Raw genomic sequence first — 27,158 nt, forward strand, 5'->3', positions numbered from 1 at the left:
TGACATGGCTACTTTATAATCCACCCACATGATCTTCACAGTTATACCTAAACATCAGTACAGAAAACATCAAGCTAAACAGGTCAGGCCCCACAGTGAGAAGAAACTCAGGGGTCCCCCAAACCTTAGGAGGAGTTTCTCAGTTAGAGTCTTTGATCACCAAATCTATCCAGTCTGCTGAGTCAACAGCAACCGCTTCCCTCTCAATTTCCCCTTGCTTGGAGAAATCTTCAGTTGCAATCTATGGACCAATCAAGGCTCTTTCTGAGCTGCAGCATTTGCTTTGTGAAAATCCAGACATTGGCTCTTATTTGAAAAATCCACTCAGGCAAAGGCTCAAGAAAGAGGCAATGTCTGGGAAAACCCGGACGTATTCCCTTCCTAGGAATCAAGGTCACTTTGTTAAGAAAGATAAAGAAGCCTGAGCCCCCCAGGTCTGACTTAATGTCACGATTTCCCAATGTCTCCTTGGAACAACCAAATGTCTCTTTAGTCACTTCTCCCAGGGAGCAGTTCTGAGTCCTTCATGCTCATTCCTTAGCTTATGGTGCCGCTGTGTGGCTGTTTCATTTCCCTCCTCAATTTCACACAGAAACACAATTTTCTTTGCACACGTGATTGTATAGCAAAATCTCTCTGTGTCACTTCTCTGACCAGGGGCATTAAAGTCCATTGAAACTTTTTCTCCTACAATGCAAATAGCAGATGGGACATGGCTACCTTCTGCCCTGAAAGTGGGACAACGACTCTCCTCTTTCTTTCTTTCTTTCTTTCTTTCTTTCTTTCTTTCTTTCTTTCTTTCTTTCTTTCTGCTGCTGTTGTTATTTCATGGAATATATCATAGAATCATAGAAGATTAGGATTGGAAGAGACCTCAGGAGGTATCTAGTCCAAACCCCTGCTCAAAGCAGGACCAACATCAACTCATAGACACAGTGATGTTAGAAGTGACTTCCCAAGAGAACACAACTGCAGTGGAGTTAGAAAACTGGGTGTCAGGTGCTTGTGGTCAAGTTGTTAAGCCACCCCCTCTATTAAAAACTCTGTTTAGATCTCCGGACACAGGTTTGAATCCAGCTGCCTATAGAGCATCCGTGTTATTGATGCTGTGGTTTAGTGGTTGACCATCCACGACCCCCCACACTGGACCTGGGTCTACTCTCCCTCCTTAGATTCAGTGTGTGCTAGGAAACACACCACAAACACAGAGCTTAAAGTCCCCAAATTTAAAAGCTACAAAAGTCAATTCTCACTAGGACAGACAAAAATCGGCTGACAGTAACTTAGTCTGATTGATCAAAACAGGTTTAGGGAGTTGTTTAGTCTTTGGGAAAATGCATCACTCCTTGCTCTGAACAACAGCAGCAGGTGAAATAAGAACACAGAGAAAGCATGCTGGTATTCTCATCACTGGGATAGCAACAGAGCGGTGTAGCCGGGGGAGCCTGTGTGACACCCCTGGCAGCAGGCTTTTGTATGTTGTCTGTATGTGACTGAATGATTATGTGAGTAATTAGACTGCAAAGAGGGTTTCCTGTGCTGGGTTGAATCCTGGGTTGGGGCGTTGGCTGTTTTGGCTGCCATTTCTAATCTGCACAGTAAAGCATCCCCGGGGTCGCCAGTTGTTATTAAACAATCAGGAGGGGCCTCTTGCTTTGCCATGGCCTGTATAGAATTAGTGGCATTAAAGCGCTGCCCAGGCTGGGGAAGGGGGTTGAGACACTGGGATGGGGAAAGTTCATGGGGTGCAGGCTGCTCTGGGTGTAACCTACCGGGAGGGCTGTGTAGCTTGGTGGTAGGGTGCTTGCTTTGCCTACATTAGGCCCTGGATTTAATCCTCAGCGTCTCCAGTGTCGTTTGTCCTGCCCAGCTGCGATGATCTACTAGTTACGGCTTTGCACAAGCTCAGTTCTTGTTCACTGCAGGAGGGATGCACAGTCTCATGGAAGGTCTGTGGGGTTTATGCTCCTAAATCCCCTTGGCTCTACAGAGATCCCTATCCCCTGTGCCTCTTGGGATGACGGTTGATGATGACGAAGGAGGGAACCGCTGAGTCCTGGAGGGAAAGGTTGCAAAAGCACAGACTGAATGGCAAGAAACAGGGGAGTAGTCAATGGAGCTGGAACAGTTTTCAGCATGGGGGTGCTGAGCTGCACCCCCATGTCCCTGTCCTCGCCCCTCACCGCCCCCTACAGCTGGGGCCGGCACCAGGACATGGACAGGGGTAAGGCAGCTAAGGCTGGGGGCAGAGCCAGGAGCAGAGCCGGTGGCCGGGATCCCGCGCAAAACCTGGGGGTGCTGCAGCACCCACTGCACCCCTAGTTCCCACACTGATGGGAGTCGTTTGGTGCTTAGAGAGCAAAGCTGCCAGTTATTTTCACACTGCAGAGACACTGCCCCCGTGAGGGGCTGGGAGGCAAGGTTTGGGATGCTGCTGCTGATGGAGAGAAGAAATGCTCGGGTGGCGAGTTGTATGGGCCCATGGTGCCCGCGCTCCACCAATAGAAGAGTGTGGGGGGCGGGTCCTGGCTCCACCAAAGTTTGGAGCCGGTTCTCTGCCCTGGTCGCGTGTGCCCTCCCTGCCGCTGCCCTCCACACCTCCCCCCGGAGTGTCCCCCCGTTGTCCCCATGCAACTCCCCTGGAGCGTCCCTCCAGCCCCCCGGCTCCCCCACACCCACCCTGCTGCCCCCGCGTGCCTCCACCAGAGTGTCCCCCCGGCCCTGCCTGCTGCCCCTGCACGCTTCCTCCAGAGCGTCCCCCCCCGCCTGCTGGCCCCAGGCAATTTAAAAGGGCTGGGGGGTCCCTGCCGCTACCATCAGCAGTGCAATGGGGCTGTGTGTGTGTGTGTGTGTGTGTGTGTGTCCGCATTCTGCCCCTGCCCCGAGCTGCGGCCAATGGGAGCTGTGGGGGCGGTGCCTGTGGGCAGCGGCGTGTGCCCCCCGCCTAGGAGCTGCTGCCAGAGGAGGGTGCAGGTCACTTTTGGGAGCTGCCTGAGGAAAGTGCTGCACCACTCACCCTCTCCCGCACCCCAACCCCCTGCCCCAGCCCAGACCCCGCCCCCTGAACCCAAACTCCCTCCCAGAACCTGACCCCCACACTCCCTCCTTCATCCCAACCCCCTGCCCCAGGCCAGACCCCGCCCCCTGCACCCAAACTCCCTCCCAGAGCCCCCCCACACCCTCCTGCACCCCAACCCCCTGCCCCAGCGCACACCCTAACTCCTTCCCAGAGCCTGACCCCTGCACCCCCTCCTGCACCCCAACCCCCTGCCCCAGGCCAGACCCCGCCCCCTGCACCCAAACTCCCTCCCAGAGCCCCCCCACACCCTCCTGCACCCCAACCCCCTGCCCCAGCGCACACCCTAACTCCTTCCCAGAGCCTGACCCCTGCACCCCCTCCTGCACCCCAACCCCCTGCCCCAGGCCAGACCCCGCCCCCTGCACCCAAACTCCCTCCCAGAGCCCCCCCACACCCTCCTGCACCCCAACCCCCTGCCCCAGCGCACACCCTAACTCCTTCCCAGAGCCTGACCCCTGCACCCCCTCCTGCACCCCAACCCCCTGCCCCAGCCCAGACCCCGCCCCCTGCACCCAAACTCCCTCCCAGAACCTGACCCCCACACTCCCTCCTTCATCCCAACCCCCTGCCCCAGCCTGCACCCTAACTCACTCCCTCCTGCACCCCAACCCCCTGCCCCAGCCCAGACCCCGCCCCCTGCACCCTAACTCCCTCCCAGAGCCCCCCCACACCCTCCTGCACCCCAACCCCCTGCCCCAGCGCACACCCTAACTCCTTCCCAGAGTAGGCTCCAACACCCTCCTGCACCCCAACCCCCTGCCCCAGCCCAGACCCCGCCCCCTGCACCCAAACTCCCTCCCAGAGCCCCCCCCACCCTCCTGCACCCCAACCCCCTGCCCCAGCGCACACCCTAACTCCTTCCCAGAGCCTGACCCCTGCACACCCTCCTGCACCCCAACCCCCTTCCCCAGCCCAGACCCCACCCCCTGCACCCAAACTCCCTCCCAGAACCTGACCCCCACACACCCTCCTTCATCCCAACCCCCTGCCCCAGCCCAGACCCCACCCCTGCACCCAAACTCCCTCCCAGAGCCCCCCCACCCTCCTGCACCCCAACCCCCTGCCCCAGCGCACACCCTAACTCCTTTCCAGAGCCTGACCCCTGCACCCCCGCCTGCACCCCAACCCCCTGCCCCAGCCCAGACCCCGCCCCCTGCACCCAAACTCCCTCCCAGAGCCCGCCCCACCCTCCTGCACCCCAACCCCCTGCCCCAGCGCACACCCTAACTCCTTCCCAGAGCCTGACCCCTGCACCCCCTCCTGCACCCCAACCCCCTGCCCCAGCCCAGACCCCGCCCCCTGCACCCAAACTCCCTCCCAGAACCTGACCCCCACACTCCCTCCTTCATCCCAACCCCCTGCCCCAGCCCAGACCCCACCCCTGCACCCAAACTCCCTCCCAGAGCCCCCCCACACCCTCCTGCACCCCAACCCCCTGCCCCAGCGCACACCCTAACTCCTTCCCAGAGCCTGACCCCTGCACCCCGCCTGCACCCCAACCCCTGCCCCAGCCCAGACCCCGCCCCCGGCACCCAAACACCCACCCAGAGCCCCCCCACACCCTCCAGCACCCCCACCCCCTGACCCAGCGCACACCCTAACTCCTTCCCAGAGCCTGACCCCTGCACCCCCTCCTGCACCCCAACCCCCTGCCCCGGGCCAGTCCCCGCCCCCTGCACCCAAACTCCCTCCCAGAGCCCCCCCCACCCTCCTGCACCCCAACCCCCCGCCCCAGCGCACACCCTAACTCCTTCCCAGAGCCTGACCCCTGCACCCCCTCCTGCACCCCAACCCCCTGCCCCAGGCCAGACCCCGCCCCCTGCACCCAAACTCCCTCCCAGAGCCCCCCCACACCCTCCTGTACCCCAACCCCCTGCCCCAGCGCACACCCTAACTCCTTCCCAGAGTGGGCTCCAACACCCTCCTGCACCCCAACCCCCTGCCCCAGCGCACACCCTGGATCTGGGTCAGGGTAAGAGCCACGCGAGCAGCTGTGTGGAGCAGGGGGCCCAGGGGAAGGGGACATGGGCCAGGGGCTTCTTTGCCCCCCCCCAACCTGGGCAGGTGGAGCAGCCCGGGCTCCCCGGCCTGGCTCTGGCTTCTGGCTTGGCTAGGTGCGGGGCCTCAGGGGGAAGAGGAGGGGCAGGGGTGTAGTGGTCCCCCCCACTTTTAGGAAGAATCCAGGACCCTTTCCCTGGATGGGGCTAGACAGAGAGCAAAGGCAACCAGGGACCCAGCAATGTCCCTCTGCTGGGAGAAAGCCCCAGGGATAAGTAGGAGCTGGGTCGGGAGTGGGGTGGAGGGTCCCTGGCGACACAGAGGAGCTGAAGTCCCCCAGAGTTAGGGGAACCAGGCAATGCGCAGTGACAGGGTTCACACCCTGCTCAGCTGGGGCTGAGGGAATCAGCATCTACTGGGGGCGGAGGGATGGAGCTGCATCGGCGGCTGAATGGGAGGCAGGTTGAGACTGAGGAACCTGGAGGACATTTCGGTCTTGATCTTTTTGGTTGGTTGGTTTCGCTCGCGGCTCCCTCCCAGGGAGATAACATGTCTTTGCAAGATGCTAAAGCTTTAGGAACCAAAACGGCCACTCCCTGATGCCAGGACCTAAGGTACGAAGAGCCCCATGGTTCCTCTGTGTGCCTGGGCGCTGAAAAGGGATTTATTGCTGTGGGCAGTAACGTATCCAGACAAAACCATTTCCCTTGTCATCTGCTCCCAGCCAGTGGCGGATTAATGATTTTGCCGCCTCTAGGCCCTGAAATAATTGTCACCCCGCCCGCCCCTGTCCCTGCCCTGACTCCACCCTTTCTGTGCCCCCCCTTCCAACCCCTTCCCCAAAGTCCCGCCCCATCTCCACCCCCTCCCTGCCCCTATTGGATCCCTTCCCCAAATCCCCGCCCCACCTCTTCCCCCAGCGCGCCGCGTTCGCCCTCCTCCCTCCTTTCCCCACGAAACAGCTGTTTCGCGGCGGAAGCGATGGAAGAGAAACAGGACGCGGCGGCGCGCTCGCAGAGGAAGTGAGCTGGAGCAGGGGAGCTTCTCCGTGGGTGCTCAAATTTGCCACCCCTTCAAATTTGCCACCCTAAGCCTTGGCCTTGTTGGCCTAGGCAATAATATGCCGCTGCTCCCAGCTTCTGGCAGCTAGAGACTGAGGCCACTCAGAGCATGGGGCTGCAGCCCTGATCATCACTGGCTAATAGCAATCAATGGACCTATCCCCTATGAAATTTTCGAATTGTTTTCTGCACCCAGTTATAGTTTTGACCCTCACACCATCCCCTGGCAATGAGTTCCACAGGTTGACTGCACTGTGTGAAATAATTTGCCATAAAGGCTCATTTTCTCCTGGTGAGTGCTGATGAACTGGGTCACATCCCCTCCTACTTGTGCACATTAGAAATGCTGTGGGGTGAGTTCCTGAGAAAGTGCAGGGGACGAGAGAGCAGGAGGGGAACAGCAGAGAGCGTGAAGGCGTGAAATACGGGGGGAGGGGAGAGAAAGGGACCGGGAGCACGAAGAAACACTCAGTGGCTGAAGCCAGGAGGTTGTCCCAACTCAAGCCTGCTCATCACAGGTGTTCAGCAAGAGGGGAAGTAGCAGGTTTCCTATGACATTTCTGCCTAACCCATTTGGATGGTTAATTCTTGCACTGATTGCCAATTGATCCTGACTAACGAGCTGAGGGTGGTAGGATTCCTGTCCCGGATTCAGGCTACACAGAGCTAAAACCGACGCGCTCGCTATCTTGTTGGGACCCTCCAGGGGTACGGTGAGGATGCTCACACAGAGGGCAAAGCAAAGCCGTTGTGATTTTTATTAGAATCAGTAAAAGAGGCAGAAAAGCTCCAAACCACAGGCATAAACAGCATGAATCCAGGACTGAGGGTATCGGTGGTGTCGTTATTTGCATGTGAACTTGGACTTACGTACTCACACCCTTCCTTGAGGGCCTGGCGGTGAGAGACAAAGGACCAGCCCTGCCTCGGGCCTGCCCAATGAGTCCAACGGTCTAGGTTCCTCGGTGCCCAAGACTGATGGTAGCTAACAATAGAGCTGAAAGGTCAGAGGATGCAAAGCAAACACCTTCAACACGGTGGTTTGCCCTGTTATAGGGCCTGAGCACGGCCATGAATATTCATTCTTGTGCTCAGCCTTCCACGTCCAAATCTAACGTCCTCACCCTCATGATACTGAGGTGCACCTAGCCGATAGGTTAACATATGAATACATATTGATGCCGTTTAACTCATTATCACCCATGCCACACACAGACAAGTTGGTGGTTTGACATCTGCCAATGATTCTATCCTAAAATGTCCAAGGCCAGGGTCACGTCAATGTTCCTGCCTGGTACTGATAGCTCCCAGCTCCTGCTATTGAGCAAGATATTCCCAGTTCCCCTAACTCTAAGGGTTACTGTCAGGCCATGTATCTATGCCAAGAGTCATACCACACTTATGCTAACTTGCTGAAGCTAATGTCTTACAGCTGATACAGGCCTGTAGGTGCTCCCTGTTCCTGTTGAATATAATAAAGACTAAATTAGCCCTATAGGCTACAGTGTAACAGTCTGAACTTTGATTCTTTGATCCAGTGGGATCTCAACATACCTGAGCCTTTGCTTTTCCCCCTTTCTATTATTATTTTGAAATGTTTGGCTTAACCATGATCGTCTGCTTACCTTTATATTTCCACTTTCTCCCCATCATGCATGAGCATGGTACAAACACATCCCACAGCTGGAATTATGACACTGAAGACAAGTATCAGGGGGTAGCCGGGTTAGTCTGTAGCCACAAAAACAACGAGGAGTCTGGTGGCACCTTAGAGACTAACAAATTTATTTGGGCATAAATTTTTGTGGGTAAAAATCTTACTTCTTCATATGCATGGAGTCACCTGAAGATGCATGCACTCTTGGCTTTTTACCCACGAAAGCTTATGCCCAAATATATGTTAGTCTTTAAGGTGCCACCAGACTCCTCGTCCTGCTATTGAGCAAGCTATTCCTAGTTCCCCTATCTCTAAGGGTAACTGTCAGGCCACAAGGAGATACAGATGGTTTCTGACATTCTCAAATGACACACGTAGAGCCTGTAAATCTGTGACTATCTGGGGTGGAGCGTGCGGTGGGGCAGGAAGTCTCTGGGGAGAAGTGGAGGACGGTTGGTGGTCGGGGTTCAACACAACCCCACACCACTGGTGCATGGTGATCTGTGGAGCTGTTAGTGAAGCCCTGCAAATCTGCGGACAATTTTTGCAGATTGTGGATACAAATTTTGTATCTGTGCAGGGCTCGAGACACAAGGACGATCCCCCGGCTCACTCTCTACTCCTGTTCCTTGCATCCCCTCCAATCTGTTTCTTTAATGACCTGCTGGAATTTGGGACACAAATCCTCTGACAATTGTGTTGACAATGTCATTAGAACACAATGTGACTGAAATTAAACCAATTCCAGACAAAGAAAAAAACAAACCCTTGCATTGGCCGGGAATCGAACCCGGGTCAACTGCTTGGAAGGCAGCTATGCTCACCACTATACCACCAATGCATCTGGCAAAATGCATTCTCCCAGGTGTCACATGTACTAGCAAAATGATTCACTCCTGCAAAGCTAGTGAGTAGGATGGATGGGAAGGAGGCACCCTGTCAGCTCTAAGAGTGGCTGAAATGTGGAGAGGGCGGTACTACAGCCTAGGGTGAAGGGTCACCAACCCTGCCCCCTTCTCTCAAAGAAGGGAAATGAAGATAAATCACCAGAATGACAAACCTTAGCAGAGGCAGCTCCTATTAAAGTAAACATTTGTGTGAGTTCCTGATGCCTACAGCAGGGTTTGTTGCTGCTGCTGATTCCAATCCTGGGGGGCTGTGGGGATAAGCCAGGCTGTCTATCACCTTCTCTGGGCATTTGGTACATGCAGCAGCTCTCTCTCCTGGGGAAATAAAGTTTTTGTGCAAAATAACAAAACTTTTCACTGAAAGGAGGGAAAAGAAATGGCCCCACGAAAGCGCCAGGACATGAGGAATGTAACAACAGGATTCCTCTAAGCATGACTCTGACAAATGATTGATCTCCCCTCGCTTGTATTTGAAGAGCTGGTTAGTTTTACCCTTGGTAACTTACAAGGCTGACACAATTTTATCGATTGAAGGATTAAATCATATTATGAAACAAATGTTTAAAAAACAATCTGAACTTGAGCTTTCTGGTATGAAAGGCTGGTTTCCCCAATTCAGTTCGAAATGCTGGTCTAGAAACCCCGCCCCCAGAATCCCTACACACGACAGTGGGAGTGAAAGGAGAAATCCTCAGCCCTGCCCTTCGCGCCAGGCTGAGTTTTCAGGGGCTGGGAGGGGACAAACTGAGGTCTGTTACCGCACTGGCTGACAATAAAACAACTCTCTGCTCAGATCTAGCTTGTCATAATGCCCCAGCCTTGTCCAATAATTCGCACTGACGTTCAGCAAACTGGGTCTGTAGTTCTTCTATTCCACCACTGTAGGGTTATCAACCAGACCTGGACAGTGCTACCAGAATGCAACCAGTCAACTAATGGGGTGGAGCCTACAGACAGTATCCTGGTCATGACGCCAATTATATAAATGGGGGAATGGTCCTGCCATTGTGGGGAACTTTCCTGGCTTCTGCATGACCCGGGTGGAAAGGATCTGAGTCCTTGCTCCAGTTCCCTTTACCCAGAGTTGTAAGAGACAACGGTCTGTAACCCACTAACGCCCCTTTGACTGGAGAGACATGCAGTGGTCTCTTATAATAGCTTAGGGTTAGGGTGAAAATTGTAATTTTAGTTCTATCTGTAAAATAACTTAATTCCTATGAAAATAAATGCAGTTCCAAATATACTAATAGCAATGATGGAGTCAAATGTTAGTGAGTCACGTACAGGATTGTGTTTGACAAACATAAATGCCAAAATAATTAGAAAAATAAATTCCTGTTCTTAATAAAAGAGAAAAAACCTTAATCACATATCTTAAAATTAAGTAAATATATTTTTAGAGGAGTGAAAAACAATTGACTAAAATAGAGAAGATAATGGCAGTAACACAGGGTGTGCCTGTTAGAGAAAGCAAGCAGATTTTAAGCAGATTCTATTTATTTTTATTTATCTTTACTAAAGATAGTGTACAAAGTACCTGTGTTAAAGAAGTGTTAAACAAGCTATAAGCCAATTAACAACCCCCAGTTTTTTTTTCTTTTCCCCTCTGTAACTGATGACATGCTGGGTGGGGACTTCAATACCACCCTGGGTGCATGTAATCACCTTGGAATTGCACTTTGCTGGTGATCTGGCTAGGGGAAAAGCAGCTTCTGAGGATTAATTTAACACCATATTTTGTGTTTATTCATCGATTTTAAAGGCAGGTTAAATCTCTGTGAACATAGAATCATAGAATCATAGAACTTAAGATCAGAAGGGACCATTATGATCATCTAGTCTGACCTCCCGCAAGATGCAGGCCACAAAAGCTGACCCACCCACTCCTGAAATAATTCTCTCCCTTGACTCAGCTGTTGAAGTCCCCAAATCCTGATTTAAAGACTTCAAGTAGCAGATAATCCTCCAGCAAGCGACCCCTGCCCCATGCTGCGGAGGAAGGTGAAAAACCTCCAGGGCCACTGCCAATCTACCCTGGAGGAAAATTCCTTCCCGACCCCAAATATGGCGATCAGCTGAACCCCGAGCATGCGGGCAAGACTCTCCAGCCAGACACTCAGGAAAAAGACTTTCAATATCCCAACATTGACCCTCGGTACTAATTACCAGTGGCGGCACGTTATTGACCTATTGACTAAATCACGATATCCTATCAAACCATTCCCTCCATAAACTTATCAAGCTTAATCTTAAAGCCAGAGAGGTCCTTCGCCCCCACTGTTTCCCTCGGTAGGCTGTTCCAGAATTTCACTCCCCTGATGGTTAGAAACCTTCGTCTAATTTCAAGCCTAAACTTCCCGACTGCCAATTTATATCCATTTGTTCTCGTGTCCACATTAGCACTGAGCTGAAATAATTCCTCTCCCTCCCTGGTATTTATCCCTCTGATATATTTAAAGAGAGCAATCATGTCTTCTCTCAACCTTCTTTTGGTTAAGGAAAACAAACCGAGCTCCTCAAGTCTCCTTTCATACGACAGCCTTTCCATTCCTCGGATCATTCTAGTGGCCCTTCTTTGTACCCGTTCCAGTTTGAATTCATCCTTCTTAAACATGGGAGACCAAAACTGCACACAGTACTCCAAATGAGGTCTCACCAACGCCTTGTATAACGGGACTAGCACCTCCTTATCTCTACTAGAAATACCTCGCCTAATGCATCCCAAGACCGCATTAACTTTTTTAACGGCCACATCACATTGCCGACTCATAGTCATCCTGCGATCAACCAGGACTCCGAGGTCCTTCTCCTCTTCCTTTACTTCCAACTGGTGCGTCCCCAGCTTATAACTAAAATTCCTGTTAGTCCTCCCTAAATGCATAACCTTACACTTCTCACTATTGAATTTCATCCTATTACTAATACTCCAGTTTACAAGGTCATCCAAATCTCCCTGGAGGATATCCCGATCCTTCTCCGAATTGGCAATACCTCCCAACTTCGTGTCATCCGCAAACTTTATCAGCCCACTCCTACTTTTGGTTCCGAGGTCAGTGATAAATAGATTGAATAAGATCGGACCCAAAACCGAACCTTGAGGAACTCCACTGGTAACCTCCCTCCAACCCGACAGATCACCTTTCAATACGACCCGCTGCAGTCTCCCCTTTAACCAGTTCCTTATCCACCTCTGGATTTTCATTTCGATCCCCATCTTTTCCAATTTAACCAGTAATTCTTCATCTGGTCTGACCTGCTACCTAACAGTCCAGAGAATTTTACCCAGTGAGTCCTACATGGACCTCAACACCTTAAGGTTGAATGAGGACAGATCACTCAGAAAGCCATCGTGTTTGGCTGTAAAGATGTGAAATGCTACGGGGGGAAACTGGCCTGTATTTCAAGCTTAAATTCTGCAAGTTCTACATCTAAGCATAAAACTCAGGTCTGCCCTGGCCATGAATTAAGCCCAGGCCTGCTGGATGAGAGACAAGAACTCTCCCACTGAACCACAAGTGTGTAAAATATAAAAAGTGACCTGTGCACTATGGGCCATACCCACTGCCAGAGCCCCTCTCTGCTACAGGGCACAGGGGTGTGGCTGATACTCCCGGGAGCTCTCTGCTTCTGGTCAGACTGGAATTCTTTGGGAATGAAGTCATTAATGATATAGAAATTAATGGGTTGACGTTACATGTGCCCTGTGCCTTTAAGGGATTGGAATAATGCTGAAGAGGTTAAAAGGTACGTAGCTGGGTGTGGTCCCTCAAAAGTTGTGCTCTGGTGAGCTGGAGCAGGTGTGGTGTTTATGTGCATATATAAAATTTAATGAACTGCCATTTTTAAAACCACCCAGGTCTGGGAATATAAGAAAACCTTTTGAAATTAGGTGTATCCTTCATAACCCACAAGATGACTATCTCCGAGAATGTGTTATAACAGGGAGTATAGCTCAGTGGTAGAGCATTTGACTGCAGATCAAGAGGTCCCTGGTTCAAATCCAGGTGCTCCCTTAAAAGTTATTTTTTAATGGAAATATATTTTCATAACCATCTCCAATATGTTCAGGAATTCCATTGAATGGGGATGCTTGAAATTAATTTGAATACTTAACGTTTCCCTATGCAAATGTATAAGAACGTAGCAAACCTGTCCATCAGCTGAAATCAGTTCCAGTCCTCCGAGGCTCTAGTTTGTTTTCATTGATTAACAAAGCTATAATATGAATGCACATTTGGCAGGTGCTTGGTCACCATGGGCTGGGCTGTGCAGACGAACAAGAACCACATCCAGCTGGGGCTCAGGAGTCTGACAAGCAAAGGTACCTTGGTGCAGGCCAAGGTCACCAGCACTTAGGTTCCTTCCAGGACCGGCTCCAGGCACCAGCGCACCAAGCATTCCAAGAGCCAGAGTCAGGATTTCGCTGGGGCACCACTACCCCAGCCCTGATCCTCAGCTTGCACTCCAAACCTCTTGAGCCCAGCCTGAAGCATCCTCCTGCACCCCAAATCCCTCATCCCCATGCCAGAGCCCACACCCCCAGCCAGAGCCTGCACCCCTTCCCACACCCCAACCCCCTGCCCCACCCTGATCATAGAATCATAGAATCTCAGGGTTGGAAGGGACCTCAGGAGGTCATCTAGTCCAACCCCCTGCTCAAAGCAGGACCAAACCCAACTAAATCATCCCAGCCAGGGCTTTGTCAAGCCTGACCTTAAAAACCTCTAAGGAAGGAGATTCCACTACCTCCCTAGGTAACCCATTCCAGTTCTTCACCACCCTACTAGTGAAAAAGTTTTTCCTAATATCCAGCCTAAACCTCCCCCTCTGCAACTCGAGACCATTACTCCTTGTTCTGTCATCTTCTACCACTGAGAACAGTCTAGATCCATCCTCTTTGGAACCCCCTTTCAGGTAGTTGAAAGCAGCTATCAAATCCCCCCTCATTCTTCTCTTCTGCAGACTAAACAATCCCAGTTCCCTCAGCCTCTCCTCATAAGTCATGTGCTCCAGCCCCCTAATCATTTTTGTTGCCCTCCGCTGGACTCTCTCCAATTTATCCACATCCCTCTTGTAGTGTGGGGCCCAAAACTGGACACAGTACTCCAAATGAGGCCTCACCAGTGCTGAGTAGAGGGGAATGATCACATCCCTCGATCTGCTGGAAATGCCCCTACTTATACAACCCAAAATGCCATTAGCCTTCTTGGCAACAAGGGCACACTGTTGACTCATATTCAGCTTTTCGTCCACCGTAACCCCTAGGTCCTTTTCTGCAGAACTGCTGCCCAGCCATTCGGTCCCTAGTCTGTAGCAGTGCATGGGATTCTGCCATCCTAAGTGCACTTGTCCTTGTTGAATCTCATCATATTTCTTTTGGCCCAATCCTCTAATTTGTCTAGGTCCCTCTGTATCCTATCCCTACCCTCCAGCGTATCAACCACTCCTCCCAGTTTAGTGTCATCTGCAAACTTGCTAAGGGTGCAGTCCACACCATCCTCCAGATCGTTAATGAAGATATTGAATAAAACCGGCACCAGCACCGACCCTTGGGGCACTCCACTTGATACCGGCTGCCAACTAGACATGGAACCATTGATCACTACCTGTTGAGCCCGACCATCTAGCCAGTTTTCTATCCACCTTACCGTCCATTCATCCAGCCCATACTTCTTTAACTTGCTGGCAAGAATACTGTGGGAGACTGTATCAAAAGCTTTGCTAAAGTCCAGAAATAGTACATCCACTGCTTTCCCCTCATCCACAGAGCCGGTTATCTCGTCATAGAAGGCAATTAGGTTAGTCAGGCATGACTTGCCCTTGGTGAATCCATGCTGACTGTTCCTGATCACTTTCCCCTCCTTTAAGTGGTTCAGGATTGATTCCTTGAGGACCTGTTCCATGATTTTTCCAGGGACTGAGGTGAGACTGACTGGCCTGTAGTTCCCTGGATCTTCCTTCTTCCCTTTTTTAAAGATGGGCACTACATTAGCTTTTTTCCAGTCATCCGGGACCTCCCTCGATCGCCATGATTTTTCAAAGATAATGGCCAATGGCTCTGCAATCTCATTGGCCAACTCCTTTAGCACCCTCGGATTCAGCGCATCCGGCCCCATGGACTTGTGCTTGTCCAGCTTTCCTAAATAGCCCCGAACTACTTCTTTCTCCACAGAGAGCTGGTCACCTCCTCCCCATACCGTGCTGCAGAGTGCAGCTGTCTGGGAGGTGACCTTGTCTGTGAAGACAGAGGCAAAAAAAGCCCCCTCCTGCCCTCCAAACCCCTCGATCCCAGCCCGGAGCACGCTCCTGCACCTCAAACCCCTCATCCTCAGCCCCACCCCAGAGCCTGCACCCCCAGCTGGAGCCCTCACCCCCACACACCATGCCTCAATTTTGTGAGTATTCATGGCCCGCCATACACTTTATATTCCCAGATATCCGAAGAAGTGGGTATTCACCCACGAAAGCTCATGCTGCAAAACGTCTGTTAGTCTATAAGGTGCCACAGGATTCTTTGCTGCTTTTACAGAACCAGACTAACACGGCTACCCCTCTGATATTCCCAGATGTGGCCCTCAGGTCAAAAGATTGCCCACCCTGGCCTTAGGGCATTGGGCTGCCATGTGGATGTTTCATTTCCTGCCTCAATTTCACACAGACACACAATTTCCTTTGCACAGATTCATGAACAGCAAAACCTCCTTGTGTCCCTTGTCTGAGCCAGGGCATTCGATTCCATTGACACCTTCTCTCCTGCAATGGCAATGGTCAGACGGAGGGGGCGTGGCCACCTTCAGCCCTGACAGTGCCCCAGAGAAATCCTGCCCCCGGCTCTTGGAATGATTTGCTGGAGACTTGAACAGGAACGGGACGGTCTGAATTGTCAAAGTGGGGAATGAACAGCAATCGACAGCGATGTTGTTAACCACAAACACACTCTAATCATGGTCCAGCCAGGAAATGGGCAGGAATTGTTGCTGTTTAGCCATGGACACGCTTACACTAATGCACTGCTGTAAGTCTGCTGGGGGAGCTAGTCTGAGCAAGCTGAAGTGATGATTCAGTGAGAACAGAATCATAGTGTCATGATACATGTGTCCATCAAGTAGTTGTGGCCGAGTGGTTAAGGTGATGGACTTGAAATCCATTGGGGTCTCCCTGCGCAGGTTCGAATCCTGCCAACTACGGAAGCACTAATGTGGTGGTGGTGTCTTAGTGCCTGAGCAATCACAGTGTAACTGGAGCCAGATCTGGTCTCACTCTCAAGTGCTTACATTTGTGACACTGCTACAGCATTTTGCAGGGGTGGGGGAACCTTTTGACTTGAGAGCCACATCTGGGAATAGAAATTGTGTGGCAGGCCATGAATGCTCACAGAAGTGGGGTGGGGTGGATCAGGGCAGGTTTGGGGTGCAGGAGGGGTGTGGGCTCTGGCTGGGGGTGCAGGCTCTGGGGTGGGGATGAGGGATTTGGGGTGCAGGAGGGTTCTCTTGGCTGGGACCGAAGGGTTTGGAGGGTGGGAGGGGGATCAGGGCTGGGGCAGGGGGTCGGGGCATAGGGATGCAGGGTCCAGGCAGCGCTTACCCCAAGTGGTTCCCGGAAGCAGCGGCACGTCCCTTCTCTGGCTCCTACGCTGCCCCCTCTGCCAATGGGAGCTGCGGAGGCAGCGCTTGGGGTGGGGGAAGCATGCAGCGCGGAGTCTCCTGGCTGCCCCTACGCGTAGGAGCCAGAGGGGTCCATCCTGCTGCTTTTGAGACCCCCCGACCCTGCTCCCAGCAGGAGCACTGGAGTGAGGCAAACCCCAGGCCCCGCTCCCCAGCGGGAGCTCGAAGGCTGGATTAAAATGGCTGGTGGGCTGGATCCAGCCCGTGGACCGTAGTTTGCCCACCCCTATCCTAAGGAATGTGGGTGAAGGGCTCAGGCTGAGAAATGATTTAACAGGGGTTTGTATCAATGTATTGCCCTGATTAAAAACTATGGCTAAGTTGTTAGTACTTGTACCTGTGTAGGGACACCCCAGTGGGTGTCAAGTCCATTGTCTGAACCAGGGGTAGGCGATTATTTTTAGCAAGATCCAAAATTGTTGGTCACGGTCAGGGCCGTCCTTAGACATTTTGGTGCCCTACGCAACCCCCGCCCCCCACTGTGCAGGGGGGCAGGAGTGGGCTTGTGGGGTGGAGGGGGACTGCCCCCCAGCACAAGCCAGCAAAACAGAGCAGGTTGGGCTGGGTCGCGCCACTTCCTGCCACCTGGTGATTGCAGGGCGGGCTGACCCCACACTCACGGGGCAGTGGGAAGTGGACTGACCTGGCCCCAGCCCACTCTGCTCTGCTCGCCTGGCTCCCAGCCTTCGGACTTGGGGGGCAGGGGAGAACTGCCCCAGAGCACTGACTGGCGGCGTGGCTGGTAGCCAGCAGCGCAGAGCGGGCTGGGGCTGGTTCTCTCCACTTCCCAGCGCACGGTGAGTGCGGGGTGTGTCCGACCCCTGCTGCAGCCCCCCGGGATGCAGCTCAGGGGAAGGGGTGGAGTGGGCTGGGGCTGGGGCGGAGCAGGATTGAGGGCTTTGAGGAAGAGGCGGGGTGGGGATGGAGCTGGAGCTTTGGGGGGCAGCTTTCCTGGCCGGCTCAGCTGGCTGGGGGATCGGGCTGGCTGCTGGAGCAGCATGCAGCTGCGTAGGGCACCCAAATTTCCTGGTGCCCTATGCAGCTGCGTCGTTTCCATATGGGTAAGAACGGCCCTGGTCACGCTATAGTCAAGTTGCAGTGGGGGAGGTCTAGGTTGGATATTAGGAAACACTATTTCATTAGGAGGGTGATGAAGCACTGGAAAGGGTTCCCCAGGGAGATGGTGGTTTTTAAGGCCCAGCTTGACAAAGCCCTGGCTGGGATGATTTAGTTGGGGTTGGTCCTGCTTTGAGCAGGGGGTTGAACAAGATACCGCCTGAGGTCCCTTCCAACCTGATCTTCTCTGAGTCTATGATTCTAAGGTCTAGACTCCAGAGAAAAGAATACCCTGATGATAATAAGAAGTATAGAAAAAGATTTTGCAGTCACTATGGGCATAACTATGATTGTGTTTCATTTCTTGTATTTGGCACCACCACCTTTCCCTTTACCCTTGTCCTTTACCAAGGGTAAAACTAAACATCTCTTCAGATACCAGGGAGTGTTTGTGTTCATTCCTGCCAGCCACACAGGGGTTTGATGTTGCTGCTTTCAATCCTCCTGCTCTGCCGGGACAAGGAACAATTCAGGCTGTCACTGAACTGAACGAGGGAGATCATTTTCTGACTGGGAGGCACCCTCCTCTTCAAGTTGTCTGTCTGTCAGACGGCCCTGGTTCCCAGGTCTCTCCTGAGGGAAGAAAGTTTCTATGTAAAATACCAACACTTTTAAGGGAGAGGAGAGAAAGGCGATGGCCACATGATGGGGCCAGCATGAACCACAACGTGTTATGTGGGATGACTCTGAACACTGACTGATCTCCACTCCCTTGTATCTGAAGAGATGTTTAGTTTTACCCTTGGAAAACTACAAGGCTGAAGCAATTTTATGGGTGGTGACACTAGGGTTGAAGGAATCTCCTTCCTTAGAGGTTTTTAAGGTCAGGCTTGACAAAGCCCTGGCTGGGATGATTTAGTTGGGGTTGGTCCTGCTTTGAGTAGGGGGTTGGACTAGATGACCTCCTGAGGTCCCTTCCAACCCTGAGATTCTATGATTCTATTCTATGATTCTATGATTTGTTAATGCTATAATTAATTGTAAAAAAAACCCAAACCCACTTAGTTTAAACTTGAGCTGCCTGTTATTAAAGGCTGGTTTCCCCAGGTCAGTTCCAAAATTCCTTCTAGAAACATCCTGGGTTCCCTCATGCCTCGGTGGGAATGAAAGGGAATCGTGCAGTGCTGCCTTGAGCTCCTGGTGGATTTTCCAGGAGAGAGGGTGGAACTGACTTGTCTGTTGAGAAGGGAGCCAGGCCAGTTCTGGGGGAACGAGAACTCACAGCATCTGCCCAGCCCAGCCCAGCCCAGGCTGCTGCCTCTGCCCCCCGGGAGGCCCTGCATGTTTGACTCTAGAGCGTGCAGGGGGGAGCAGCTGAGGCCAGCGGACAGACTGGGCTGAGCAGATGCCAGGAGCAGAGCACCAGGGGCCTATACTGGCTCCCTCCTCAGCACCAAACAATCAGTCCCCACCCCTGCGACAGTAGCCTGGAGCTACGGGCAGTGCCCAGTTGGGGGGGGGGGTGTCTCTTTTTGCTCCTACTGGGGTGAGCAGGGACCTGGGGGTGTCTCTAGCAGAGCAGTTGGAACTGAATTGGGGAACCAGCTTTTAACAACAGGCAGCTCAAGTTCAGACTAATTTTGTTACAATTTTCTTTAGAATATAAAAGAATTCATAAGTAACCGGGCAGCAATGATTGGAACTCTTTTCTCCTAGTGTTCCCTGCCATAGAAAGAAACAGGTTTTTGGCTTTTCATGACATGGGAGTCAGGTTCGTTCCCTATCCAGAGGTGACACATGAGGCTGTCACGTGCCGAGTCGTCTCTGCTGGGAGGGGCAGCTTGTCCCCACTGTCACATTATTGTCCTGACTCCCCGGCAGATGACCACTCTCCCTCCCCGGCCCTGCAGGGAGGGGAAACCCTTTACCCACTTCTCCAGCTCCCTTCCTTCCTCAGCAGCAGATCTCTAGGCTGTGTTAAAAACACTGCGTGGCAGTTCCGGCCAGCGGGTGGTTGGAGCTGGCCGTGCTATAGGAACTCTAGGAAATGACAGAAAAAATGTCCTGGCGCCTTTTCTGTGGGGGATTCTGTGGGCAGGAGGAAAAGGCCACTGTCTCACCAAGAACCAGCCGCGCGATGGGTCGGTGCTGGATGTGCAGTGAGCACAAAGCTGCGTTTGGGGTTTGATGGGTTTAAAGGATGCCTGGCCAGAGGGAATTTTCATTGTTCTCTTTCAAAGAGTTTAAGCCTGGAATGGGCTTTGCTAGCTGGCTAATATCTAGCTGGCAGCCCAGGCCTATCCTGTGTATATGAATTAAATACTCCTGGGGGAATTCTGCCCCTGCCAGCTCTAGCAAAGAGTGGGGAAGGGCAGGGCTGCACCACACCACATCCCCTGATAGGACAGTAAAGAAGTTGGGGAGAGTAAAGACTCTGGGGATGCTGGTGTTTGGGCCGGGGGCTGCCCCATGGCTGGGCTCTGTGGGGAGAGGGGTTCTGGTGTCTGGCCCACAGCTGGACTCTGCAGGGAGTGGGTGCTGGTGTCTGGCCGGGGGCTATCCCACAGCTGGGCTTTGGAGGGATGGGAGTGCAGGTATCTGGGCTCTGGGGGCCCCACACAACCCCCTCCAACTGGAACTGGGTTGTTGTAGGGATTTCTTTAACTCTCCACTCCTGGGGGATTCATTTTTGCTGTTGTCTGTGTTGTTGACAGGTATTTTGAAATAAATTACCAAAATAATTGAAACTGGAGTGATTATATTGTGTTATTTTGACAAATAAAATATACAGAATTTTAAAACATTGTGCATAGAGTTTTTAATTTTTTGGCACAGAATTCCCCTAAGAGTAATTAAAGGGCAAAAAAACTCATTAATGCAGAGTTAAGGTTACCCAGTGGAATGTTGTCTGCCTTCAGAACCTCAGCTTCTACAAAACTCACATGACTGAAAACTAGGAAATTCAAAGTTAAGGTTGCCCACACAACCTTAACTCTGCCCTCTTTCAGTCATTCCCCAATGTTCCCCCAAAACACAAACATCTTCACTCTACCAACGCCACAGTGGCTGAAAGGCACAATCTCTTCACGTCCATGTACAACCCTTCAAACTAGACCCTCAACTTCAGCTAGGCCTGAGCAGACACAACCCCAAGCCAGGGCAAGCCAGATGGCAGTGGTGACTGGCCCTGACCATTAAAGTGAAAGCAGAGAAATCCACAACCAATCCATCTGTACTTATAGATAAACCCCCATTCCACCAATCCTTCATGAGGCAGACACTGCCCCAGCCCACCTCTCCCCTCCCAAATCCCTACTCTTAAAAGCCTGTGTGGGGAGCTCATTTTGCCTTGTGATGCCCTGAGCCCCCTAGGATGCAGTGGGAGCTGAGATGGGTTCCCACTCCCCTCCCCCCAAAGCTGCTCTCATGTGAGAACCGAAGGGTTAACACAGAGGGAGCTGATAAGGCTCCGACTTGGACTGGCTGATCTCCACCCAGATGCTCCACGGTTCTGACCCATGTAGCTTATTGAAAGACATGACTCACTATCTCTTTGTTCATTTTAATGAAATGTATAAAACAAATAAAATGAAGAACACAGCTCACTAAACTATTAATAACATAAATAAACCTAAACTATTCTTAACATCACTCAGCTAGCTCTGTATAAGTCACTTTCAATTTCATATAAAATTAAATTCCAGAGCAGGTTCCATCGGATGAATCAAACATCAGGAGAGCAGATTCCCCCATCACTTTCTCCTCTGATCCATTCAAACTGGCTTCACTCCACATTATTATGGAGTCATGTTATTGACAACAACAATAATTAGCATTGTCGTAATTGAGGGAAACTGCCGAGTTTCTCATGTGCAAATGATCCAAGCTCAGCAGGAAAATGTCCAGCAGTGACTCTGTCAATAGACAGAAACTGGGATTTAAACTCGGAATGATCACACTGTGTTTGGGATCCATGGAAATGCCCCATCCACGTCTGGGACACCTTCATCTCCAGCCCTAACGAGTCGGATTTAGGATCAATTTGCTATGAAGTGCAGAGACTCTGTGGGAGGTGGAGGGGTAGAACAGAGATGGATAAACTCCATTGTGGCTCAGTATCTTGCATGAGGGACTGAGGGGTCTGTACCAGGTTACTGTTTGCAACACAGTCTTTTCCACTAGGTTCTGCTTGGCTCAATGACTCCCCTGCAGTCTCAGTCTGCTCGGGAAGGGAAGGACTGGGGACAGACACACCAGCCTCCTGTGCTGGAGGGAGCGGGCCTAGTGACGGCGACGAGGAAGGAGGTAATCCCACCGACTCACCCCATTTCCTTCCAGTGTTGCAGAGGCTGAAATGATACATTTGTCCCAGTCCTGCTCCTCCTCTTTGTTATATTGAAATAGATTTTAAATGACGAAAATGGGAAAAAAAACAAACCACTGCCCAGCACAACCTGGACCAGCATGAGAACAACTGGGAATGAGACAATCTGTCACCAAAGGGGGAACGTGGTGACTCTAACAATCGCTCTGCTAGTGCAGTGACAGTCTAAATGTGCCGCTCGGGGCTTGTCTCGAGTATGAAAATTGGTGTTGATTAGGACAGGTCAAAGGGGAAGGTGCTAGGTAACCCCACCCCTGTGCTGGGCTATGTCAGCACGGCACATCTAGCGGGGTGTTTACATTAGGATAGCTACCTCCAGCAGGCTGACTCCATGGAAAATCCTAGAGGAGACAAAGCCCAGGTCGATTTTCGCTCAGTTTAGCTACTTGAGGTCACCCCTATTTCCCACCCCTGGGGCTGATGGACACTCCCGGCAGGAGAGACACACTCCCATCATGACTCGCAGGAGAAGGGAGTTGGTAGAAAGGACCACGAGATTCACCCCAGAGAAGGGCGACCTGCAAAGGAAAAGAGGGCAACTCACCTGGGGGAGCAGAGAGAACAGGGTGATGCAAATGGTGCAAACAGCCCTACATAGTCACTATATGGGAATTGGCAAAAGCCTTTAAAACAATCTTCTCTCTGCCCTGCACAAAGTGTTTGTGGCGTGTCTCTATCCTGTGAAATCGCTGATGTCTATTAAGGTGTGAGCTCCGGATGAAACTTTTCCTGCATTCACAGGCTGCTCTCATGTGTGGATCCTCTGATGAGTAATAAGACTTGAGCTCTGAGTGAACGTTTGCCCACACTCACAGCATGTGTAGGGTCGCTCTCCTGTGTGCATTCTCTGATGATTAATAAGGTCCGATTTAAAAGTGAAGCTTTTCCCACACTCACAGCATTCATATGGTCTCTCTCCCGTGTGGATCCCCTGATGTCTAATAAGAGATGAGCTCTCAGTGAAGTGTTTCCCGCACTCACAGCACTCATAGGGTTTCTCTCCTGTGTGGATCCTCCGATGTTTAATAAGGCCTGAGCTCTGAGTGAACTTTTTCCCACACTCACAGCATGTGTAGGGTCGCTCTCCTGTGTGGATTCTCTGGTGATTAATAAGACCTGAGTGCTGAGTGAACCTTTTCCCGCACTCGCAGCACTCATAGGGTCTCTCTCCTGTGTGGCCTGTCTGATGTTTAATAACGTTTGATTTCTCACTGAACTGTTTCCCCGACTCAGAGCATGTATAGGGGCGCTCTCCTCTGTGGATTCTCTGGTGATTAATAAGGCCTGAGCTCTGAGTGAACTTTTTCCCACACTCACAGCACTCAAAGGGACTCTGCTGTGTGTGGCCTCTCTGATGTGCACTAAGGTTTGATTTCTGACTGAACTGTCTCCCGCACTCACAGCACTCATAGGGGCGCTCTCCCGTGTGGACCCTCTGATGTTTATTAACATCTGATTTGAAAGCAAAGCTTTTCCCGCACTCACAGCATTTATACGGTCTCTCTCCTGTGTGGATCCTCTGATGTCTAATAAGGGATGAGCTCCGAGAGAAGCTTTTCTCGCACTCGCAGCACTCGTAGGGTCTCACGTCTGTGTGGCTTGTCTGATGTTTAGTAAGGTTTGATTTCTCACTGAACTGTTTCCCGCACTCACAACATTCATAGGGTCTCTCTCCCGTGTGGCTTGTCTGATGTCTGATAAATTTTGATTTCTCAATGAATTGTTTCCCGCACTCAGAGCATTCATAGGGGCGCTCTCCTGTGTGGATCTTCTCATGTTTAAATAGGGCTGAGCTCTGAGCGAACGTTTGCCCACACTCACCACATGTGTAGGGTCGCTCTCCTGTGTGCATTCTCTGATGAATGATAAGGACTGAGCTCTGAGTGAACTTCTTCCCGCACTCACAGCATTCGTACGGTCTTTCTCCTGTGTGGATCCTCTGATGTCTAGTAAGGGTAGAGCTCCGCGTGAAGCTTTTCCCGCACTCAAAGCACTCATAGGGTCTGTCTCCTGTATGGATTCTTTGATGTCTAATAAGGGTAGAGCTCCGCGTGAAGCTTTTCCCGCACTCACAGCACTTGTAGGGTCTCTCTCTTGTGTGGCTCGTCTGATGCGTAATAAGGTTTGATTTCTCACTGAACTGTTTCCCGCACTCACAGCATTTGTAGTGGCGCTCTCCCGTGTGGATCCGCTGATGTCTAACGAGGGTGGAGTTCAGAGTGAAGTGTTTCCCACACTCAGTGCATGTGTTTTTTCTCTCTCCTGTAGGTATTCTCTGGTGGGCTGTGATTTCCTTGGAGTTCTGGTGAGTCTCCTGACAATTAATGGATTTGCCCACTTTCTTCAAGGGCTGGTTTCCCTGCTGCCTCTCTGGCCTGTGCTGACTCTCACAGACTTTTCCCTGCACATGAAGCCTGGACACATTCCCTTGGGATCCCTGTGATAATCCCCCGTGTGCTTCCACTTGCTCAGCATCTTCCTGCTGAGGACTCAGCTCCTCATTCTCACTCACCATCCCAGCACCTGCTAGGACAGAGAGAGAAACCTCAGAAACAGGGGCAGAAAATGGGGAAATAAACCAAAATTAGAGCTGTAGAGACAGAAAAAAACAACCTGGTAGTGAATTCTCCTAAACTCTTCTCCACAGCGGCAAGAAGAGGGGATGTGGAGGCAGAATTGTATCCGTCAGGGACGGCGCTGCTGCCGGGTCTCAGTCAGGATCCATAGGAAGCCGTGAGCGACAGCTGCCCATAGGATATAAGCCCTCCTGGGGATCCTCCTGATCTCTGAGAGCTCCCAAGGCCTTTTCAGGGAGTCCCAGGTATTTCTTTCAGCCATGGAGCATTTTTTAATTGGGTTAATGATCCCTCACCTGCGCAGGCAGCTCTCTGGATCTCTCCTGCCTCAGAGCCCTGGAGATCTAGGACCCACGGCTCCTCCCCTCGTTCCACCTGGGAGATCGTGTCAGGTTTGGAAATGGGAAACCTTGCTGAGGGGATAGAAAACAAGGGAGATCAGGAGAGTTCATGGCACATTTTTCACCAAGAAGAGTCTATCAGTTTTAACCCAGCCCATTGTAAAGCTGTCAGATCCTGAGGGCAGCTGCCCAGGTGCTCCAAGGTGCAGGACATTCTGCGTATGAGGGATTTAACTATCCCCATCTCTGCTGGGAACACACCCAGCCAGACACTCCCGTGACATTGAGACAGAAAGGGTCAAGCAGCTCGCAGGCTAAATGACCCAAATTCAACCTTTAGAGACATGCTAGAAAAGTATGTAAATAGTAATTAGGGCTATTCCTTATAAATAGCTAATGTAGCCATGTGCCATAGACTAGAGCTCTGAAATGCAAACCGGTATTGTGAGAGAATTCAAGGTAATACTAATTCTATGTGTTTACTTATAACTTGTTAGATGTTAACCATGTAAACAGACGGTTCCTGTCTGTCACTATATCTACTGATTCAGAGATCAAAAGGGAATATTAATATTTAGATGAAACTTGGGTGTAATAATGTAATCGTCTATATTTCTCTTTGAAGTTTGTAGTAAATGGTCTATGAACTGCTCAATGGAGAATTACCTTATGCTGATGAATGCAACTAGTTACCTGTGCATGCATAGGAAATAGGGGGGGGTATTTCAAGCCACAATGCTGCACCCAAGGAATGTCGGCTGTCAAGAGGCTGCCAGAGAGCCATAAAAAGAACTCGTGGGCCCTGACTCTGTTATCTCAGATCTGCTTAAGCTTCGTCAGGGGATGTTTGAGTCACAAGGCTGAGGTTCCCTGCTCCTGTCTGGGTAACCCCGATATTGGGCATTGGACTGTGGCCTATGGAACTAATTCTGGAAGAACTATTTACAACTTTGACGCTCACCATCTCTACTATGAAACTGACCTAAGAACTCGACTCATATCTGCATGGATCATGGTCTTTTAACCAATACTCACTCTCTTTTCTGTTTTAATAAATCTTAGTTTAGTTAATAAGAATTGGCAGTAAGCGTGGATTTGGGTAAGAGCTGAACTATTCCCTGACCTGGTGGGTAATGCGTCTGAATCCTTGGGACTGGTAGAACTTTTCATATGATGAACAAGATTGTCAATAATCCTCCTCATATTTAACTTGGCTGTCTGGGCGGGAGCCCAAGGCTGCATTGTTCCAAGGGAACGGTGTTACTGAATTCTGGGTAAGCAGGAAGGGATTGTAGAAGCTGTTTTGTTGCTGGATTGGTGAATCTCATTATTAGAAATAACCACCAGTTTTGAGGATCATCTGCCCCATTTGTTGCAGTTTGCTCTGATTGAGCAATGTCAGTGTGACACCCCCCCCACCCCACGTCACAGCTCCTCATCAAAGGGGTTCCCAAAACAGACACAGTAACCCCATGCCCCAGACAGTAAAGGCTCCAGCCAGAGGGGAAGTCACCTTGGACCTGCTCCGTAACCACAGAGAGACACCCAGACACAAGGAGAGTTGTAGGAAGGCCGGGACCGGTGAGCATGGACTGGTGGGATTCAGCGCAGTAAGGGATAGGACAGACCAGGGGTGTAGACATTACTACAGCAATGGAAAGGGGTCTCCCATCGGCATCGGTCACCCACCTCCCTGAGTGGCCGTAGCTAGGTCGATGGAAGCATTATTTTCTGTTTAAAGATCAATTATTCTAACTACGCTAAAAGCCACATCTATTCAAATTGTCTTGATATTTTCTGGGGTTTACGGACATTCCAGGAAGGGTTATTGGTCCAATACGGAGTGATCTGATCATGAGGTCCCTGAGATACAGCCCTGCCACCAGAGGCAGCTTTTTACAACTTGCTCTTTTAACATTTTACTGCACACAGCTGGGGCTGAAACTATGGTTCTCCTTATTCCCTGACAGATCTCAGTCACTTGGCATTTATCACAGTTAGTACATAGCTCCCACTGCCGCTTTGGGAAACTAGGACTGAAAAAATCAATACCTGTATCAGAGGGGTAGCTGTGTTAGTCTGGATCTGTAAAAGCAGCAAAGAGTCTTGTGGCACCTTATAGACTAACAGACAATACCTGCAGAATTTGGAATTTGGAATTTCAGAGCAGCACAAGCTGGTGAGTCTCGGACACTGACATGCAGACGTGCTGCAGGACTGAGTTCCTGTTAACTGCTAGAGGGTTTCCCACACTCTGCTGTCACAGTAAAGGGTTGGCTCAAGGGATGTGCTGTGGCCACTGAACCTAAACTACATTCATGAATTTGAGATTGAACCCTACCTCTGACAGCTTTCAGACAACGCACGCTGCGCATTTTTCTTGCATTCGGCAGAAGTTCCTCTTGGAAGTTTTGCCCTCTGATACCAACATGTT

General features: G+C 51.2%; 1 protein-coding gene and 3 non-coding genes across 4 annotated transcripts in view; 2 read left to right on the forward strand and 2 right to left on the reverse strand.

The window, feature by feature from the left end:
* Window positions 1-8,564: 8,564 nt before the first annotated feature.
* On the reverse strand, window positions 8,565-8,636 carry TRNAG-UCC. The gene has a single exon. It is a non-coding gene; the product is annotated as a tRNA-Gly (tRNA).
* A 4,008-nt stretch (window positions 8,637-12,644) lies between these two features.
* TRNAC-GCA lies at window positions 12,645-12,716 on the forward strand. The gene has a single exon. It is a non-coding gene; the product is annotated as a tRNA-Cys (tRNA).
* A 3,092-nt stretch (window positions 12,717-15,808) lies between these two features.
* TRNAS-UGA lies at window positions 15,809-15,890 on the forward strand. The gene has a single exon. It is a non-coding gene; the product is annotated as a tRNA-Ser (tRNA).
* A 4,371-nt stretch (window positions 15,891-20,261) lies between these two features.
* The window catches only part of LOC123356692 (zinc finger protein 850-like), a 39,053-nt gene continuing 32,156 nt past the window's right edge, over window positions 20,262-27,158 (reverse strand). The window contains exon 5 of the mRNA XM_045000098.1: window positions 20,262-24,003. Within this exon, the coding sequence (XP_044856033.1) occupies window positions 22,556-24,003 (1,448 nt within the window). The 3' untranslated portion in view covers window positions 20,262-22,555. The remainder of the gene's footprint in view (window positions 24,004-27,158) is intronic.

Source organism: Mauremys mutica, chromosome 26, assembly GCF_020497125.1.
Source record: "Mauremys mutica isolate MM-2020 ecotype Southern chromosome 26, ASM2049712v1, whole genome shotgun sequence".
Taxonomy (NCBI): Eukaryota; Metazoa; Chordata; order Testudines; family Geoemydidae; genus Mauremys; species Mauremys mutica.